Source organism: Gasterosteus aculeatus, chromosome 21 (assembly GCF_964276395.1).
Source record: "Gasterosteus aculeatus chromosome 21, fGasAcu3.hap1.1, whole genome shotgun sequence".
Lineage (NCBI taxonomy): Eukaryota > Metazoa > Chordata > Actinopteri > Perciformes > Gasterosteidae > Gasterosteus > Gasterosteus aculeatus.
Genome location: NC_135708.1, coordinates 3,028,471 through 3,049,342, shown reverse-complemented (window position 1 = coordinate 3,049,342; position 20,872 = coordinate 3,028,471). Strand labels below are relative to the sequence as shown.

The following is a 20,872-nucleotide window of genomic DNA, read 5'->3' as shown; positions in this document are numbered from 1 at the left end:
TATTACTGTACTCGTAAACCAACATTACCCTCTCCTTAAGTCTCTGTGCTCTCCCTCCCCACAGGCTTCTGTGGATGGTGGTTCTATCTGATGGTGGTTCTATGTGATGGTGGTTGCCCCTGCAGTGGTCCTGCTGTGCGCCTGGCTTACTACTCACAATTACTTGAATCATTTCTGTCATATAGTCTCATGTATTATACATTGTTCATTCTGTACACATGGCATCCATTGTAGTCTGTCCATCAGGAGACGGATCCTCCTCTGACGTTCTCCCTAAAGTTTCTTCCCTTTTCCCTCTTGGACGGGTTTTTTCCTTTTTTGGGGAGTGTTTCCTGTGCCGATGGTGGGTTTCGGGACAGAGGATGTTGTATGTGTACAGACAGTAAAGCCCTCTGAGGCTAATTTGTAATTTGCGATTTTGGGGTATACAAAATAAAATGAATTGAATTGAATCAGGGGTCTGAAAGTCCAGCGTCCGGTGCCGCCCGCCGCCAACGGCGAGGAGTGGGCCGACTTTGGCGTACCGTCAGCGCCCCCCCCCCCACTTCGACGGCTGTATTGTTTGCCGGTCGGACCGCCAGCACCGCCGGGTCCATAGCAGGGTAGTCCAAACTGTTTTCCCGAGGGCCACATACAGAAAAATATCCAAAGGACTGGGCCCCTCACTAGATGTGATGTATACTGCCTCACTTCTAATGCACTGATATCGGAAAAATCAATCAAATGCAGGTAAATTATGTTTGATAGTTGAACATGTGTGAAGAAAAACAGCCTCCATCATAGCTCTCCATCAGTAGATCTCATTTTATTTTTTACTGAAAGGTTGGCAGCTCATTCTCTCAGTGAGCCTCAGATGGGTTCTTGTTAGGTTGTAGTTAGAAACCACGAACTGGACGCCGTGAGTGTGTAAATGTAAATGTGTGGACAGAAACAGAAAATAAAAGAAACGTGTGCTGAACAAACCTGCGGTGGTCCTTCCAGAACCCTAAAACGGAACAAACATGCGTGGGCACAAAAGCGCTGGTCCACGAGGCCCCGAGTGTGCAGCGTTCTGAGCCATGCACCACAACGTGGAAGTCAACACCTTCCCTGTATTTTTGGGTTTCGCCTTTCCAGTCTCCACCACTCAAAGCTCAAAGTGCATGTCAACACCTGCTGCCATTCCAGATGCCACCTGCCCATCAGGAGCAGAAATAATCCCCAACGGAGAAACATTCAGAGTAATCTGGGGGTCCGTATCCTGCCAGAGGACACTGTCCAATATGGACAGCAGGAGCTGAAGATCGGACTGTTAGGGTCTCTATCTGCTTAGCAGTTTTTACCCGTCTGTGCTTTTGTTTAGTTGTTTTTTTGTTGTTTTGTTGTTTTTTGCCACTGATCAGGATCAGGGCGCCTCGTATTTATTTTGTCAGATGTAGCGCACCAGTTTGCATGTTAATGTCCTGCAGTGTCAGACCCACGGAGTACACGTGACTCGTTTTAATCAGACTCTGGTTATGGTGTCGGGCCTCGGGTTTCCACACCGGAACTGCTTTATCCCCTGACAGACGTCGGTGGAGTTTCCCTCCCGACTCCAGTTGAGCCCGAAGAGCACTTTCTGTTCCACTGTAGAGCAAACGCTCATATTTATTTTACCCAGTAAGTATTAGGAAGTCTGTCTGGAGACGAAAATATGTCATTCCAGCAGTAAAATACTTTCACTTCACTTTTCAATTCACTGCTGATGCATATGGACCTGACAGTGTGTCTCATGTAGGCTGAGCTGCTCTTGACACGTTTAGGTCCCTGGTCTTCATGAAGTTGTTACACCTTTGCCAATTTGTTAAATTGCCTTGCAAATAAATGCTTTGCTATTTGTTAAAATCCAAATCTTTTCACTTCCACCACTTGTTCTTGGCCCGGCTCCTCCGTCACATTTTACAGCCCATTGTGGCCGCGAGTCAAAACGTTTGCCGACCTGCTATAGACCTGTCCTATGAGGGACATCTATAGACCTGTCCTAGGAGGGACATCTAATGGACAACCAAGTACTGCAAGCTGGACTATTATGCAGTTATGGACACAACACAGGGGGTTCCTGGGCCTGAGAAGGGAAGAAAAGGAGTTTAATAAAGCTATTAAATGGGACTAAAACTACTTACATTTTAGTCTAGTTTTCGTCAACGAAAACTAGACTAAAACTAAGAAGGATTAAAATGACTAAATGTGACTAAAGCTAATATGCATTTTTCGTCAAAGACTAAGACTAAATCAAAAATAGCTGCCAAAATGAACACTGGTAACTTCACTTCCTGCCTTGTCCTGTGATTGGCTGCCGTGTCATGATTGTTTCCACCTGTGTCCAATCACCTGCACCTCCCAGTGTATTTAAGCCGTGTGCGTCTCGTGTCACGTCATTGATGAATGTTCTGGAAGTTCAAGTCTGAGGCCACATTTACACATATTTACAGTATTTACAGAAAAAAATATTTCTGCCCCTCTGTTTTCAAAAAAAGTTTCTGTTTATATGAATCCGCATAAATACGTCCCCGGGCGCCATCATAACTACGCCAAACCTGTAGTCGGCAGTGTAACGAGAAGGATAAAGACGTGCAAACCAATCAGAATTCTCAAAACCAACAACAAGTCGCACACTGTGACGTTTGACAACCTAAAACTCCGTTGGACCGAGTTCACACGCAAACACAAATACTGAGTTTTCAGAGATCTCCACTTTGGCCGTAGTTTTTAGAAACGATCGTTTTCCGTGATAAAACCTCTGTTTTTGTGTAAATGAAAGGCCCAAACGTTTCCCCATCGTGTCAACGGGGTCTGAGGGTTCCTGGTTCCTGTCTGCATTTTTATCCCTTGGCCTTTTTTTGATTTGAAGTCTTGACTATCAGTCTTTTAGTTTGCCAAAGCTCTGCGTCTGGGTCCTGCCTTCCCCGCCACGTGACACGGGGCTGGGAGGCTTGAAGCTGCCGTTTGGACGCCAGCCCGGTCGGCTCGGATGTCACCTTGTGGCCGACTACAGCTTTTCGCTCAAAGGGGCCGACACGCCCGCTGCCAACCAACCTATCCAGCTGTCCCAGTTTGACCCTCCATCGGGGGGGAGACTACTGTACCCGGTTGCGCTCTAAGGGCTTAGATACCGTAGGACTGATCTCAGGACGACACCAGAACCTCTAGACTGTGGAGGTCACCTGAGGTCACAGGTGACTTTGCTGTTATATAAAATACTCGACCTGCGCAGCCACGAGACAAAAGACCTGTGGTCATCCTGGATTCAGTGAACCGTAGTTACTCACGTAACTTTTGTTTCGTATTGATATCATCTTCATTCCAGTTGTTGTGATTTTATCAGAAGATTTCTGTTATTAACAACTGACAGATGTTGAGATTATTTACAACTCGAGTTCCGACCACTATTTAGCTGCTTGTAAGTGATGGGTGGAGATGTTCTTGCCAGCCATTGGTCGTTGTAACTCACTGCACACCTGCACATATATTTCAAACACAGAACTGAATCTCAACATTGAAAAAAGCTTCACTGCCACCCAGTGGGGGGAGTGCAAATCTACACTCACAGGTACACCGGGAGTCCCTGGACCTCCATCTGTGCCTCGCTCCCCCTGCATAGACATACATCAGGATTAGATGTTTGTTTGCACACGTGCTGGTTTGGCTTTGTGTGAAAAGGTCATGATTACCTCTATCAGCCAATAGGAGCGGCCCGGGGAGGGACAGGGGGGGAATTGGCTACTGGTGACCTTTAACAAGCCGGACTTTCCATCTCTTTTCCTGCAGCACTGTCACACAGCGCTCCTTCCTCTGCTCCTGACGCCTCTTTTCAATTACAGCGCGTAAGAAGGAAGCGACGGAGTAACGGAGCTCATCGCTTCCTCTGTGTTGATGCTCAGACGTTTGATGTCTTAATGATGTGAGATGGACTTTATGTAGTATATTTACTGTCAGTCTCTTAATATAAGGTATGATATGACAATAGAAGATCATACCAAGCCATTGAGACCCTTAAGTCCACACAGCTGTAAAGGGATTACTGTAATTATGTTTAAACAGGCCGAGTGTCATAATGTGTCTGTTTACAGAGGAGGTATTATTTGATTGTATTGTGTGTGTGTGTGTGTGTGTACTTGATTTAGTTGTGGTTTAATTAAGGACATGATTCTACCTGTTGACCCTGTTCTGTGGAATCGCTGCCCGTGATCTCCTCCCCTGGAAAGGCTTCTTTACCAACATTGGTTTGATGCCACAACTCCTCCAGTGTTGTGAGTTTGTGTGTTGAACAGTGAAGCGTGAGTGTGAGGTGTAATACCTGGCGTCCTCCAGGGCCCGTCTCTCCTCTCCCACCCTACAGATACGTTGGACATTAGAAGACGTCCAACTTACAGGAAGTGTCACATCCAAATAGACCCCCCCTGACCACCCTCCTCCTAATTCTAGGGGAGGCTTTGACATGCAAATGAAAATGCTGTGAGCTATACAAATGCAAATCAGGGTCACAGAGGGAGTTTTAGCCCAGGTGACATTTTTTAAAAGGTAAGAAAATCTCTGGTACAAATAGATCAGGCTCAGTAGCCTAATTATAGACGCTTACATTTTAGCTTGAATTGATTTATTTAATTAAAATATGCTAGATTACTGTGTACGCCATTAGCAATGGCAAATGTTATGTAAAAAAGATACACAAAATAACTTTTAATCAAGGTAAAATGAGCATTGCATGCAAACAACATTTGAATCAGCATGAGGGGTCTGCAGAGATCAGTCTCCTAGAGCTCAACTACAGTGCATAGTGGCAGGACTACAGTGACCTTTTCTTTGGTCTTACTTAAATGCACAGAGGATGTATTAACCACACATCTTCTAGCAATGCGCTCAACTGGGAGAATGATGCTGGGTATGACGTGTCTGTTCCCTGCAAGCCCCAAACTTCTATTGGCTTTCCATAAAAATGTCTGTCCGGGTGGAGATGAAGCCAGGAAACTTGTGCAAGAACATGTTTAAATGCCGTACCCTTTGACACAACATTACTAACAATAAACTGCTTTATAATGGCTGGTCGTAGTTCTGCTAGAGGGTCAAGGACGGGTTCCTCAAAACTGTTAGTGTTTCCACACCACTTAGCATGAACACATGCTGACCTTTATGCTCTACATCTATCGATTGAGTAAGTTACATTCATATATGTTACCCGTTTACATGTCACGGCAAAACATTCAACCTCAGTGACACACGGGTACATGTGATGATACATTGTCAACATTGCATGTCTGTCAGACTCAAGAGTGTCTGGTGGAATGGAGAAAGAGGCACCACTGTACAGGTTTCTAGGGAAAGTCGTTCTGCTGACACCAAAACACTGCTTTACATAAAGCATATCAGCTGTTTCAAAGTCCCAACCAATTGTCTTCCTAAAATACTGGTCCTTCCGTATAACAACCTCGTATGTGATTGGAGGACCCTTAGACTCCTCGTCCAATCACGTGTGAGGTCATAGGCATGACTCAGACAGCAGTACTTGCAAGACGAGCATACAAACAGACACGTGTGTGTTACTATATTCAGAAGAACTAGATCTCCAGTTCCTTTGTTTGGTTTTGCTGCTTCGTGAATAATGGCGGGACGACGTCTCGCGTTCAACTTGCCTTCAACTCCTCTCCGCGGTCACCAACGTTCGGCCAGTCCGCAGACAGACGAGAAGAAGCTGCTGATGCTCTCAGTGGATCGTCTCGTCAACTCCAACAACAAACTGCCGATATCAACGAGCGGTTCGCTCCACTGGAGCGTTCGGGACTCTGCGGGTTTCTGTCCATGGAGGAGAGGAACCGACTCAAAGAAGAGGAGACGGGCGCACAATCCCAAGATAGCGGTAAGAATACGTTCGATGACTGCAAGCTAAGCTAAAAGTAGCGTAGCCTCAAGCTAAGCTAAGAGTAGCCTAGTAGCCTTACAAGTGAGCAGAAACAGCTTTATTAAAGTGTGTTTTCTTTGCCGTGTCGTTTACAGGAAGCGCTGCGCCGTCTTCACAACGCCGAGACGAACTACAGGCGCTACGAACCGGAGCAAGGGTAAGATTTAAAGAATATGCTTTCATTCTGCGCTATAAGGGAATATATACGTATAGATACCGATCATAACTGTACATTTTGTTTTCACAGACTAACCTCGCCTCATAATGAGGCGGTGACCTCGTATTTGCTCCGGGAAAAGTCCAGATTTAGACGACGTCATTGTGTGTAAGTGACACTGTTTCTCCTTCCTTGTTAAATGTTACTGTGACTTGCGTTTGATTTTTTTTGTATTCATATCACACTCATTTAATTGTTTTCCAGCTGCCTGTGAGACGTATTGTGAGACGGGACGCAGGAGCTTCAGGTTCAGCCGGAACACTCATTGCGGGCGGAAGCTGCGAAGGATTCAGCGCGGAGTCGAGCGAGAAGAAAGAGGGTCAGAGTTTATTTGCTGACTTGTTTCAGGTGCATTGATCGATGTGTTGTGTCCGTACACATCGCACAGTACTGATTCATTGTTGTTTTTACAGCTGCTGGAATCGAGACAAAGTGTGCTGGCTGATGACGAGGTGGAACGCTGGAAATCCGCCACCGTGGAGCTCATGTCGGACGGAGGGGACGGCGTTGTTGCCGGGGTCTCGGGTGGATCGTACGGTCGCCACACGCACACGAGGCGCCTGCACAACAGACCTGCCTCAGAAAACACGGCGCCAGTGACGGTCTACAACCCCGAGGAGGCAAACGGACAGTTTACTGAGCTGTAGTTTTTAAACCGCCGTTACCCAAGTGTGGGCAGATCCTCACTTTGTATGTAGTTGTTGTTTGTGTGTTGTTAATAAAGCTCTTTCTTTGCATAAACATGTGGCAAATGTTCATTTTCTCTATAAATTCATTGATGTCCTGGTTGGTATCCTAATAATAGTGTAGTAGCCTACATTGGATAACCATGAAATGAATATACAGCATGATATGAATATATAAATAAAATGAGGCGGGTGACCAATAGCGACAGATCTGCCAACCAATAACGAGTGATTGAAAGTTGTTTTTATCCAATCATAAACAAGGAAACTCAAGCCTGGTCTGCCCACGTGTGGTTTTGCTGCCAATCACGAGTGATTTTATTTGTTCGTAAGTTGTGGTTTCATCCAATAAGGAGTAAGGATATTCAAGCCCGCTCGGCTCGGCCACCCGCGGTTTCGCTGCATTCATATGCTAATTCGGGCCATTCGCACCTCCGCCAGCTCTCCGCCTACGTCATGGTTCGTTTCCGACAATTTGTGGCACAGACAAACGCGACGTGCGCGGGTTGCAAATTGTCGGAAATTGTCGGAAATTAGGGAGATTTCCGGGCGTTTACGGGGACGAAAATCTCACTTTTCATGCAGTGTGTATCACAACTAGCTGTAATGAAAACATCGCCACCTATCGTATCGTATATATGACATGCTTTCGGCCAATAATTCGATTTATTCACTGCCATGTATATTGGGATAATAGCACCTCCCCCAGAAAGATATCATAGTCCGACTAAGCAAAGATTACAATTATACCATCATGTAAACACACTGAGTGTCTGCAGTAGAACTCATTGAGCTCGTCTGCCAGGCGGAGGTCATTCATGGAGTGGGGGGTTTTTGGCCTGTAGTTGGTGAGGTGTTTGAGGCCTCTCCAGACCGAAGCAGAGTCACTTGCTGAGAACTGTTGTTGGAGTTTCTCAGAGTACAGTCGTTTAGCGTCTCTCACCGCCTTGCTAAACTTGTATTTTGCCTCTGTTGCCCTTGCGCCTTGCGCCGAAATGGTGGAACGAGCTCTCTGAAGACACCAGGACCGCAGAGAGCCTTCACATCTTCCGCCGCAAACTAAAGACACACCTCTTCAGACTCTACCTCGACTAAAGACTAACAAATTGTAGCACTTAAATTGTACTTGTAACATCACTCATCTATAGCAAATTGTAAATTGGCTTATTTGAGGAAATTGCACTTTCTTGTTTCTTGTTCTCCTGAGTTTGTACCCTATGGTTGAATGCACTTATTGTACGTCGCTTTGGATAAAAGCGTCAGCTAAATGACATGTAATGTAATGTAATGTAATGTGTACAAGTCTTTGTCCCCACTCCTAAATGCCTGATCCTTCTGCAGGCGTAGTGTTCTGAGCTCCGCTGTGAACCAGGGTTTGTCGTTGTTGTAACTCACCCTGGTGCATGATGGTACACAGCTGTCCTCACAGAAGCCGATGTAGGAAGTTACAGCCTCTGTGAACTCATCCAGACTGTCAGTAGCTGAAAACATCCCAGTCTGTGCAGTCAAAGGACGCCCGAAGATCCTCCAGCGCCTCACTGGTCCACTTCTTGAATTCCCTCACCACAGGTTTGCAGAGCTTTAGTTTCTGCCTGCATGCAGGAATCAGATGGACCATGACGTGGTCAGAGTGTCCCAGTGCAGCACGAGGGACGGCGTGATGAGCCCTGCTTACTGTGGTGTAACAGTGATCCAGCGTCTTCTCCTCTCTGGTGGGCTTTTAATAAACTGTCTGTATTTAGGAAGTTCATGGGTGAGATTTCCTTTGTTAAAGTCCCCGAGGACAATAACTAAAGAGTCCGGGTTGGTCCGCTCCACACGCCGTATCTGGTCGGCGAGTGTCCGCTGTGCCTCGTGCACGTTGCCCGCCGGCGGCATGTAAACACCGACCAGAATGAATGAAGCGAACTCACGGGGGGAATAAAAGGGTTTGCAGTGGATGAAGAAAGTTTCCAGATCAGGAGAACAGTGTTGTAGGATCACCGTTACGTCGTTGCATTCTGGATCACACTCACTGTTTGAGTTCCTTTGCTCTCAGTGAGGAGGAACAAGCAGTTTATCACATGCAGAGCGGAGAGTGCGGGTCGGGGTGTCGGGTTGGGCCAGGTCCTGGATGTAAGCTGGACCCCATCCATTCACAGCACGGTACGTGAGCACCATGTTTAGAGGACTTAGGAAGGTTAAAGAGCAGTGGAGCTGCTGCATTGTGGATGAGCTGCAGAGGTGGAATGGTGGTAGCAGGAGACCTGCAGGAGAGAGTTACAGTAGTCAGACTGACGACGCTTCATGAATGAGACCAATGGATAAAATGCATTTAGTGTCCACCAGGATACAGCCCTGATTCTGACACTATGTGATCAATAAAGACATGAGAATAGTGTGACACCGCTGTCATGTGGACACTAATCAATAGAATAACACCAATGCACAGCTATGATTGTGTTCAATGTAATGTAACCAATCAAAATGCATTCATGTAATACTTTGCACCACTTATATTGACCCAGAGAGTTACAGTGAACGCGCCATCCAATGTAATACCTCATTGCACCACTATATTCTGTAAATAACTAGTCAACTTGAACGCACCAGGAGGCGTCACGTGTCCAGGGGTGTGGACACTGCTTCTCACACCTTTACTGAACTCTATAAATATCTGTAAGCACCCATTGTTCTTGATTGGTTGGTGGAAGCAAGAGACGGTCACTATGTGATAGTCAATGAGCTCCTCTGTGGCCTGTTGATGCACAAACCAGCGGATCCTCAGCTGAGATCTTCTTTTTAGCACAACACCTTTTCTTTTATTAAAGGCTTTTCATTTGAACTTTTCAGTCCAACATGTCTTCTGTCTGTCTGGAGTTTCTTCATTTTTTGAACACAAGTGGGTGCGGTGCGTCACTGGGGGTCACTGGGGGTCACTGGGGGCTCCAGAAGGTTCCCAGCTCGTGTGAAAAAGTGAAAAACGTCTACAACACTGTCTAGTTCCTTTGTCAGCGTTTATGTTCTAAGTATCTTTGCATCAGCAGATGAGAAGATTCAAATCCAACTGCCTGCCGTGGTCGACCCATTGCCCTGAACATCATGATGCACAAGACTGTCGGACTTTGGCCAAGACAACAAATGTTATGGTAAAATGATGAATGATGAAACGTCAGGTCCTGATGAAAGACACGAGTGCACAGCCACAACAGAGGCTCAGCAGCATCCCTCTGTGGTGGAAAGGGTAGTAGAGTCCATCTGCTGTATTCTGACTCTGCAGGGACCCTGAACCCCCACATTGAACACTGAGCCTTTATACACACGCTACAACTTCCTTTGCATTCTCATTTTCAGGAGATGCTAAATTTGATCTGCTGGCAGAATAATGCACAAGTTATTGATGAAAATAGCCACAGTTAAGCTGCAAATAAATAATACCATGTCTTTAGTTACCTTTGAATTATGTTAACTAAAAACGTGATATTATACATATTGCAAACATCTCACAAAAAGCCAAGATATTAAAATTTAGAAATGAAGACATTTATAAACAAAATAGAAAAATGCATCATTTGTGTGTAACTCATAACTGAGGTGTTGAAATGTAGCACATACTTGGTGCAATCCTTCTGTGGAGCATCACATACGTGCCGTGATCAACAAATAAGGTTTTCACACATCAGCTCAAAGACAGAGGGATCAAGGGGGGAGGAAGAGGAGAGGAGGAAGCGTGACAGGAAACTACAGTAAAGACACAGCGAGCTGAAACTGACGTCCAGATGAGGTGATGTCACTGAATCAATGCAGCAGGTTTTTGCATCTTAGAGTTGAGAAGTTCCCACACCAGAGACAACGTTTATTACTGCGTGGGGACCAAAGTGGAGCATTTAGCAGCTAGAGAGACAGAACAAAAAGCAGAGTGAATATTGGACAAAGCATCCGGTTGACTGGAACAGGACACTAGTGGACACTTAGTGTTGGTGTTGCTCTTTGGCTCAGGTGTGTACTGACTGGCAACCGTTTGGCTTTCATACCTATCAATGTTTTCTTTACAGCTCGTCACACTGTGGCCCAAAAACCCAGTGATGGACTTTTCTCCATCCTACATTTGTGTTGTGGCCAAAGTAATAATAAGAACAAGAAGAAGAAGAAGTGACGCTGCATTCATCCCACATACAACATCACAGGACGAACACGGCAAGACTCACAACACACAACTCCTCACAATGACATGATCAGAAAATATGACACAATCACACCAGCTCAAAGTAATAAGCAACATATGTGCAACAGTCCATCTTACTCCAGTGTCCCTGAATCATAGGAAAATGATACAATGCATGAACGTACCCGTTTATCGCTCTAAACAAGAAATAAAATACATGAAACCTGAGAGACAAAATGTCTTAAAGTCTCTGTAGCTGCAAAGAAGTTCTTCCTCCTTTCATGTGAGTAGCGCTGCACTGCTCTCTGATGGAGGCGGATACTGAAACTCCTCTTGTGCCTTGTAGATATTTACAGTTTAGTTCCCACAGATCTTCACTCGTCTGATGCATCGGACCGGAGAAGAACACCAGCATGATCTTCGCTAAAATACCTTCTGTATTTAGTTAAAGTATAAATGGACGTGTTGTCCGTCTCCAGGTCCCAGCAGCATCGGGTCCGACCTCTGTCTCCACGGGTTCAGCCTCGTGTACCAGAGCACGCCGACGGCCTTCAGCCCAGAGACACCAGGTACACACATGAACTACAAGCAGACGACACGAGCAGGAACATCCATGTTTCATTTTCACAATCCCTTGATGATCCTTAGTTCATGTGCCGTGGCAGTGACGGGGACCCTCACCGGCTGTATGAGCCGGATGTCTTTGCGTACGACTTTTACAGCCGCCTCGGCCCGTACGCCTCTGTTCCGCTGTTAGTGGCCCACAAACCAGACCGGACTTTGGGTGTTCTGGCTGAACGCCTGAGACGCTTGTTAACGTGGGTCACAGCGTGTCGGCTCCTCGGGCGAGTATTGTTCCTGTGTGCTTCTCATACAGTATCTGGTCCTCGGTCAGAGAGCTTCTTCTTTCAGCTGCGTAGTTCATCCCGTTTGTGTGACTGGGAACGATTGATCCGTCCTGCAGACTTTGCTGCTGCTTTTTGTCCTCCTGCTGGCAAACAGCCAATAAACCCGTTTATTACTACATTTATGTTGGAAAACATATAGAAATGCACATTTAACCACTTTACAAACCCCTCCCTCTCTAAGCACGGCCAAACTCCCCCACTGAAGACGAGGCGCATGGAGCCACAGACTGACAGAAAGAGGTGTGATGGACAGCGTGGTTCTGCTCGGGCCCGGTCCACAGCAGCTGTTCACCCAGTACCAGTGTGCAGCACACAATATATTGGACTATTTGCATGTGGAAAGAAACCCCCCACAACAGGATTAGATAAGGATGATAAGGACGCAGCGTCAGATATCAGGTTGTTTACTGTTTATTGTGTCTTGTATGTTGCAAATTACACACATTAATGAGAAGGAACACGATGCTTTCTGTATCACTTCCCCTCTTAGTTTGTTTCTGCACATGTTGACAATATTCACATGATCCATAAGTCACGGCTACTCGTCTCTCCTCCCTCTCTCAGGATATCAAGCCCCGCCCCCTTTGTTTCCTCTCGGGTACCACCAGAGCCGCTGGATCTACGACGAAGAGGCTGACGTGAAGGCTGTGGACGCTGGATTCGACCGCCACGACATCCCGTGCGACGTTATCTGGATGGATATCGAGCACACGGAGGGGAAGCGTTACTTCACCTGGGACGCCGCGCTTTTCCCCCCAACCGGCCAACCTGCAGCGCCACCTGGAGGAGAGGAAGAGGAAGGTGAGTTTCTAGCGCACATTGTCGGCCTTGTTTGTTTTTGGGTGTCACGAATCATTATGGTGCATTTTTTTCTTCTCTGTCAGTTGGTCGTGATAACCGATCCTCACATCAAGATCGACCCCGGTTGGTGTTTGTCTAATGAGGCCAGAGATGGGGGGCACTTCATCAAGAACAGAGACGGGCAGATCTATGAGGGGTCTCGTTGGCCTGGTAATGTTTCTCTGACTGAATAGAGTTTATGTCTAAAATGGTCAAATGGAAGTAGAGTTGCTACCAATGAGGGACTTTGGTGCTGTAACATTGGACTGGAATGTTCTGTCCCGTGTCAAACTGTTGAGTGGTTGAGGCCTCTCTCTTGCAGACATTATAAAAACGTTCCAGAACTCTGCTGTGGTGGTGGCCGTGGTTTTTGCTCGTCTGCAGAGGGGGGAGAGAGAGGGGGAGGGGCTCAGGGAACGTGGCAGGTGGAGGCAATCGGCCTCAGCTGAGCTGAATGTGTTTTGATGGTGTTGGTCTGGTTTTAAAATGCAGTAAGGGCGATCAGGAGGAGAGAGCCGCAGAGCGAGCGAGACGCCGGGAGCTCTCAGTCTGCAAAGGGGACGAAGCTGTTTGGGGAGAAAGTCACCGCCGCCATCCGCACTGCGATCCAACAGAGCTTCTCTGACTGTTTCAGTCAAATGAGTCACAGCCATTTGGATCCACCAGGAACGACTGCTTTCCCTTAATGAATATCATCTCCTAGGTCTTTTTTCAATTAGCGTGAAAAAACAATAAACAGGACGAATCGTCAAAATGTGTCTTAGTGGACAAAGAGGAGGTGGCCTTGTTAAATATCAGCGTGGACGTGCACAGTCCTCTTTGTTCAGTGTGTAATGATCCGAGTGTTGCCTCTTGTGCCCTCAGGTCCTGTTTGCTGCCTTACTGGTTCACTCTGTTCCACCTGGCTCACACCTCCGTCTGCCTCCCTCTGCTGCCCAGTGGAAGTACTGCAGGCTGTTTGTCCACTTTACCTTCTGCTTTCTGACACCAGAGGTCCATGTTTGTCATGTTTTAAGTTGGTCATTAAAACATCAGTAGATCCACTTTTTAAGAAGAGCTTATGGAAATGCTTGTTTTATTCAAACGCGCACAGACCTCTCTGGGTGGAGTTCCCAGGAGAACAGAGCACCTTCGCTGTGGACCACCAGTATATGATTGGTGATAAATACCTTTTTTTACTGGGTGAAGTTCTCACTTTTATGATCTTAACTGTCTTTGATTGTATGTAGGTGGAGCACTGCTGGCCAGTCCTGTAACCAAGCCGCGTGTTCAAGCTGTGCGAGTCCTTCTTCCTGGATCTGGTGAGGTAAATCAAGCAGCAGGTAACAAACGTCTTCTAGTGGCTCACAAGTCACCTCATGGCGCCTGTTACATGAAGGGCTGTTTGTGTTTTAGGTTTGGTACGACGTCCTCACTGCAAAGGCGCATAAAGGAGGCGGGACTCTGGGTCTGCCCGTCACCCTGGACACAGTTAGTGTTAAAGTCTCAATTCACACAGCGAGGGTTACTTCCTATGTCATATTCTATATGAAACGTGTGTTTTCCTCTCAGGTTTCTGTGTTCCAGCGTGGCGGCTCGGTGGTCTGCAGGTCAACAGGAAGTGGTTCCTGCACAGCCGAACAGCAGCAGCTCCCCCTCTCTATCACGGTGGCCCTGAACTCTGAGGTGAGCATCAAAGGGTTTCAGGTAGGCAAATTAAATACAGGTGACTTTCTGACCAATAGTGATACAGAACAATGTCTTCAATGTCTTGTATTAAAGTCTTTGTTAATGGCTGAAATTTTAGAGACGTTGTTGAACGTGCTGCTTATGAGATGTGTATATACATATTTTACTGTGCGCCGTGTTTGTACCCCGTCTCCATGGTGACGGAATGCTCGCCCCACATGAGTGCGTATTATTCCAACATTCATTTGCATACGGAATCAGAATATTTGCAAACGGAATCAGATGTTTCTGTTCATTGTCTTACTGAGTTCAGAGGGAGCAGTTCAGATATTTTCTCCAGAGAATTTATCAGCGACATCTGTCCGTTACAGAGTTAAGTAGCCTTTTGAAAGATTCAACACTCTTTTTCACAGACCACAGTCAGTCAGTCATTTACCATCAAAACAAAAACCTTTTTACAGGATTTGAGCCTTTTTACAGGCTTTCCACCGGTCTTTTTAAAGACCACACTGAGTCGTTTACCGTCTATCAAACGCCTTTTTACAGGCTTTCCACAAGTCTTTTTATTGATATTCACCATGTACCACGGAAACAACCGGAGACCCGGAGCTGGCGCTTCACTGCTCTGGACTCCTCCGACAGGATACAACGTGAATATGGCACTTTCTCGTGCCCCCAATGAAGTGCACTACCTGAAAAGGCCAGTGAGCGAGCTGCATGCCTTCATTGACACTGAGGCCAATATGTGCCGCCGGTTACAAGATCAAGAGCCGGCCTACGATCGCATGGTTTGTGAGCACACAACAATGCTTTCAGACCACAAGATTCACACCACTAGCTGTGTCCTGAGAAGGGAGGGCGGGCGACTCGATCTCATAGACGGTTCACATCTTGTTTGGTATTCATATCCGCGTTTCTTCTTTTTTGGTCTATTAATTATAATTTGCACCTGCCACTGAGGATGGCCTTCACATGTGTGTATAAAAACTTTTACTGCTCGGAACAAATTCCATCCAGGATTTTAAAAAGGGTCTCCGAAAGACTTTCGACCAAGTCTCAACGGAGTGAGAAAGGGAAAGAGAGCTGAGTGGGCTGAAACAAGGACGACCATCTGTTTGTTTACGCCATTCGCTTCCAGTGTGTACTACTTGTTGTACCATTACAGGATGACCGTCTAACAAGTTTCCCTATTTCATGTACTGCTGCTATCAATGTTCCTTTGATCAGACGTTTGCTTCCATCATCCAGATACTGTATCAAGTGTATCGTGCACTTTACACTCAATAGCAGCACTCAACAATTTACAGCCCATCTCTGAGTTTAGGAGGAGACTAAAAAACTACAAACATTGATACAAAAAACTGACACTATGAACAATTATCACCTTTATTCCTCATTTAAATCTTTCACAACCGTGTCTCATTGTTACCGACAGTTTCCCTCTATTAGTAAATCAATGTTTCGTACTGGTTGTAAATCTATTTTCTGACACTCTCAATAGTCTGTACTCTCTATTCTCCCTTCTTCTACCTGGAATGTGAGTCGTAAACTGGGGAGATTAAGGCTGCTTATCTGGGCTGTTGGGAAGCAGTGGGCGTCGGTGTGTCACCAGTTAGTTGTTATGGGGGTTGTATGAGGGGGGGGAGGTGGACCCGTCCTCTGGTTCTGCCGGGCTGCGTTGTATAGAACAGCCGTGGTGGAGCGTTTGGTCGCATGTCCCTTTCATAACTCCTGGGACACTCTCTGCACCAATGGTCCTCCTGTCCACATATATAACATCCTTTGTCCCCACGTTGTCTGCTGGAGACCCATTGAAGGGTCTCTACCTGGATATTTGTCCTCTGGGGGGGACGGGGTATTGGGGCTGTTTGTCTCTCACCTGCAGTCGTCTCCTGTCTCGCTGTCTTTGGTTTGCTGCTGCAGATATCTGAGAATGTCTATGAGGAGGACGTCCTCCAACAGCAGCTTCTCCTCCTTCGCCGTGGTTTGGATGGGTTCTCTGCACATGTGGTTTGATGGACAGGAGTCCTGATGTGATGGACAGCTCTTCTGCGGCCCCCTGGTGTTCATGTTCACAGCTACCTGCTTCCTCTTCCTCTTCTATTTCCACCACCACGCTCTCGTGACCCTCATGTGACGATGTCATCTTTTGTTGTTTCCCTCAGGCTCATCTTCTCCATCGCTCACGACTTCCCCCGTTCCTCCTCTCAGATGGAACAGAGGTTTAGTACAGTGTTGAACTAAAGAGAAAATGAAACTGTTCTCTCTCCCTTTGACTCTACATCATGTTCTTACTCCTCCAAACCATATGAGGCTGTTAACAGCTGATGATCTAACAGTTTTTCCCCACAGAGGAAGTAACTCACTCTGAGCACATGGGAGGTAGAAATGCTGTGCTGCTCAGGTCTTAACGTTACATTGTGGCTGTTCATGTGTACAGTAATTATATCACATAAATGACTAGGAATTGTGTTTGATTCATATTACAACTATTTTATTAAACATGCTAATTGTAGTGGCCATTTGTCCTTGTTACCAACACATCTTTGAATCAAAGGGTCACTGCTGCACCTAGTTTTTGTTTTCTGTCACGCAGTAAGAAAGCGGATTGTCTGGCCGATCTTTTCCTTTGTTTCGCCTTTATTCCACAGGATCCACAACACATACGATACAACTTGTCTGCCTTCCTATGCAGTGCTCTGTCTCACTGTCTCACTGCTAAACACTATTAGTCACCCAGGTGCATGCTGGTCCCACCTGGCTGTGCCCCTAAGTAACCTCCAGGTGCAATTAGTGATCCAATTACCCAAACAATTAATCCAACTATATTCAAGAATAAGTAACTAAATAATAGCTCCCACATCAAGCTGACGATAAACCTGAATGAGCATTAATGCAACATCCTGAAATGAAAATAGATGAACACTAACAATCAGATGCATCTACTCAATTCACATGTGGCCCCCTGGACATGTCTTCATTTAGTGTGTAACACTCACTAAATGACTTCAGCTTTGGAGTCACATTCTAATACTTCCTTCTGCATGACAACAGGAACTTGTTCTTTGCTCCTAAAAAGCCCAGAAATATCTTATGGAGATAAATATTGAAGGTTACCCAAACTCTGTTATATACATACATATGACACAAATACATATGAAGTGTGCATTAGTGTCACGGACGTCCAAATATAATATGTAATACTGTCCCATGTGAGCTTGTTTTGAGCATTAATCAGTCAGTAGCATTTATTCATAGAGAGATTGATCCCGATCGTCCTCTCATTGAATCATCTTCATGAATCCATTTCACTGACGACACAAATTAGAAGCATTCACCTCAAAAAGAGAAGCATCAGGAAGCTTCCCATCAGGGAGCCAGGAAGTAGTCGGTGACGGTCCTCAAGCGTTTGTGCGTGAGGAGGTCAAGCCGAGCCATGAAACCTGGAGAAACGTCCACATAGAATCACCTTGGACCTTCATATCAGCCCTGGACATGGCTGGAGATCAAAGTGACCTACGATGAGTTTGACACACCTGCTTTAGAGCAGAATGAGGATGTACTTTATTGTAATCATTTCTTTCAGCTACAATAACCATGTTATTAAGAGATGGAAAGTTAAAGCCGTTCCTCTTTCTGTCCACGCTGCACAACGCGTGTTTTATTGCATTTAGTGGCAATGCTGCTGCTGTTTGTCTTTTATTTTGGCGGGAAATCCCATTTAACACTTTCAATACTCCACTTTGTGAGGAGATAAACTCCACCCTGTTATCAAATGTGTGCTTGTGCTTTGTGTGTTTTTGTTGGTGACTTAAGTGTGATATTTGGTGCAGAATGAAAGCTTCAAGTTGCACCTGAAGTAGCGAGCTCAGTAGTTTGTGTTGTTGTGAGACGGCTCTGCGTGAAGGTTAATAAGGTTAATAAAGCAACTTATTCATTACTCATTTCTTTATTTACTCACTTCCTTCTTCAACATGCTGCACCACCAATGTTTCCTCTGTGCTATTGACACAGCAACAGGGCTGTAGAATAAATACAGATATTATGGAGGAAATAGTACAAAAGTCAATAGTACAGCATCTTTAAAAAGGATCAGAGTATTTCATGTCAAAAGAAATAATACAGCGTGTTGAAAGCATCTTTATTTGATGGCCTGTTTAAACATGTACAGTTGTTTCCAATAAAAGTCATTTATTAACATTAGAGCCAAACAATTCTATTTCTGTTAAAGTAACACATGGAGTAAATGTTGTAAATGACATTATAGGGAATAAAAACACAAGTAACGCATATTCAATATTTCCTTGAGAGGTTTGCTGAACCATTAAAAAGCTTCTTGTTCAAAACAAACCTGATTATGTGAAATTAGATTTGATTTCACTCAACAGATTTAGAAAGATTTGAAGTTAAAATGGGCTCAAAAAGAATTACACATTCATATTTTCCTTCTTCACCTTGTTTTTATTATTGCTGATGAAGCGCACACACACATAAGGACACATTTGTCTCATATGGGGGGACAGATGAAAGAGCGTCTTATAAAATGTCTTCTTGAACACATAAAGATGAAGATTAAAGCCTAATTAGGAGCCAATATCTAAATGATCATCTATTGATTGAAGGAGCACAGCAGCATTAAGCTGAGCTCTTTCACACTTCCATCTGAGTCCCAGAGACCTGTGGACCCCCCAGAGTCCAGACCAGCTCAGGTACCCCTCACCTGCTCCACCTGCATCTACACCCACATGAACCACCATCAGCTGTACAGACTGAACTATGTGGTGAGCAGAGAGGAAGGTTCTCCACCAGGAGGAGACTCTCCCTCCTGCAGAGGACACAGAGACACTGAGGAACCAGGACTGAACCAGAACAAGAACCCAGGATAAAGAGGTTCAGTGAATGTGGTGCTGAAGGTGTGGAGGTGGATCAGTGTGTCAGAGGAGACTCTGTAGAAGGACAGAGAGCCAGCAGGACAGTCCACATACACTGCTACTCTACCAGAGGAGGAGGAGGAGGAGGAGGTGATGCGTGTTAATCTCTCATTGTGACGGACAGAGTAACCTCTATCAGAGCATCTCAGACTCCAGGACTGATCATTGTATCCAAACACATCATCATAACTGTCTTCTTTCCTCCTGATTCCTCTGTAACTCACTGATACAAAAACGTCTCCTCTCCACTCGACCTCCCAGTAACAGCGACCAGTCAGACCAGTTCTACACAGCAGCTGAGGACAGTCAAATCTGTCTGGATGATCAGGATATGACTGATCCTCCTCCACATATGTCACCTTCCTGTTGTTGTCAGACAGTTTGAGTTGTTTGTTTACTGTGTTTGTGTCGATTGTGAGTTCACAGGAATCTGATGAGAGAACAAGACACAATACAGCTGCAGTTATTAATCATGTGTTCATCTACTGACACGTTGATGATGACATCACAGAGGTGAATGAGTGATGTCACAGTGTGAAGATGGTTGAATCTTCATGAATCAAAGCACACTTACACTTCCTCAGACCTGGTGTCAACCATCGGACTCCATCAGGCTCCACCCTGAAAGGAGGAGGGGGGTCAGAGCAGCATGGAGACATGGACATTACATCACTCTCACACACAGCTTTGTCCTTCATGTCCACATGGAGCACCTCTTCTTCTTCTACCACTACTTACAGACGACCACAGACTGTCAGTCAGGCGTCACACAGCGACGAGGTGCTGGAATATATTCATGAAGAAGATGAATGGATAACAAATAAGAAATGGACCTGTCACTGTACTTTCACCAGATGTGAATTCAAACGGGAGACATGACGTCATGCTACAGATCAAGCTTCATGGGACGTGTGCAAAGGAACATTCACATTAAACTGTTTCATAAAGATAAAGCAGATACAGACCATTCAGTATTCACACAATGTGCATGTTTCCATGTTGTCCCCATTTGTGTACAATGTCTCTCCCTGTGGTTCGCTGGAGTCCCAAAACTTTACAAATGGCTTTGTCACCTTTTCCACACTGATGGATCTCAATGACTTTGTTCCTCATTTGTTCCTGAATGTCTTTGGATCGCAGCCTGATGTCTCGCTTGTGAGGATCTTGTGGTCTACTTCACTTTGTCAGGCAGCTCCTATTTAAGTGATTTCTAGATTGAGAACGGCTGTGGCTGGAGAAATGGAACTGGGCTTTCCAAAGATGTGATGAACCTCACTTCATTTATGTTTTCATCACTTTTCCACACAGGGCCATTTAGGTTTGGATTCTTTTCTCCCCTTAATGATAAAAACTGCATTTTGTGTTTACTTGCGTTATCTGTGTCTAATATTTACATTAGTTTGATGATCTGAAACATTTAAGTGTGACATGCAGGCATGAAAACGGGTCACGGGTGAAAAAGGTGAGACGGATGTTTCCCCTCTAGGAGTTTTCAGCTGGTTTTGTCCCAGGGACCAACATTCTGAATAGAAAGTCACTGGCCTGTAACCTGGACCTCAAGTTC

General features: G+C 45.5%; 2 protein-coding genes and 1 pseudogene across 4 annotated transcripts in view; 2 read left to right on the top strand and 1 right to left on the bottom strand.

Annotated features, from left to right (window-relative positions):
- Positions 1-20,872, top strand: part of LOC120814248 (dual specificity calcium/calmodulin-dependent 3',5'-cyclic nucleotide phosphodiesterase 1A-like) — a 609,273-nt pseudogene that overhangs the window by 367,984 nt on the left and 220,417 nt on the right. The gene's annotated exons all lie outside the window — the stretch shown is intronic.
- Positions 1-20,872, bottom strand: part of LOC144390238 (uncharacterized) — a 93,686-nt gene that overhangs the window by 53,052 nt on the left and 19,762 nt on the right. The window lies entirely within an intron of this gene.
- Positions 4,015-6,872, top strand: LOC144390325 (uncharacterized). 2 transcript variants are annotated; one of them, XR_013454350.1, is made up of 5 exons: positions 4,016-5,872; positions 6,010-6,071; positions 6,162-6,239; positions 6,336-6,450; positions 6,545-6,872. XR_013454350.1 is itself a non-coding variant. In XM_078096835.1 (4 exons), exons 1-4 carry the CDS (start codon positions 5,618-5,620, stop codon positions 6,343-6,345), a joined length of 405 nt encoding a protein of 134 aa, XP_077952961.1. In that variant the 5' UTR covers positions 4,015-5,617; the 3' UTR covers positions 6,346-6,469. The 2 variants fall into 2 exon arrangements, 1 of the variants encoding a protein (XP_077952961.1); XM_078096835.1 differs by lacking the exon at positions 6,545-6,872 and having other exon boundaries at positions 4,015-5,872; positions 6,336-6,469.

What these genes read in the sequence shown, in the direction of transcription:
- LOC144390325 (XM_078096835.1), top strand. Translation starts at nt 5,618, where the DNA reads ATGGCGGGACGACGTCTCGCGTTCAACTTGCCTTCAACTCCTCTCCGC. An exon ending in CGCACAATCCCAAGATAGCG is followed by an intron (nt 5,873 to 6,009) that starts GTAAGAATACGT and finishes TGTCGTTTACAG; the next exon opens with GAAGCGCTGCGCCGTCTTCA. An exon ending in CGCTACGAACCGGAGCAAGG is followed by an intron (nt 6,072 to 6,161) that starts GTAAGATTTAAA and finishes TTGTTTTCACAG; the next exon opens with ACTAACCTCGCCTCATAATG.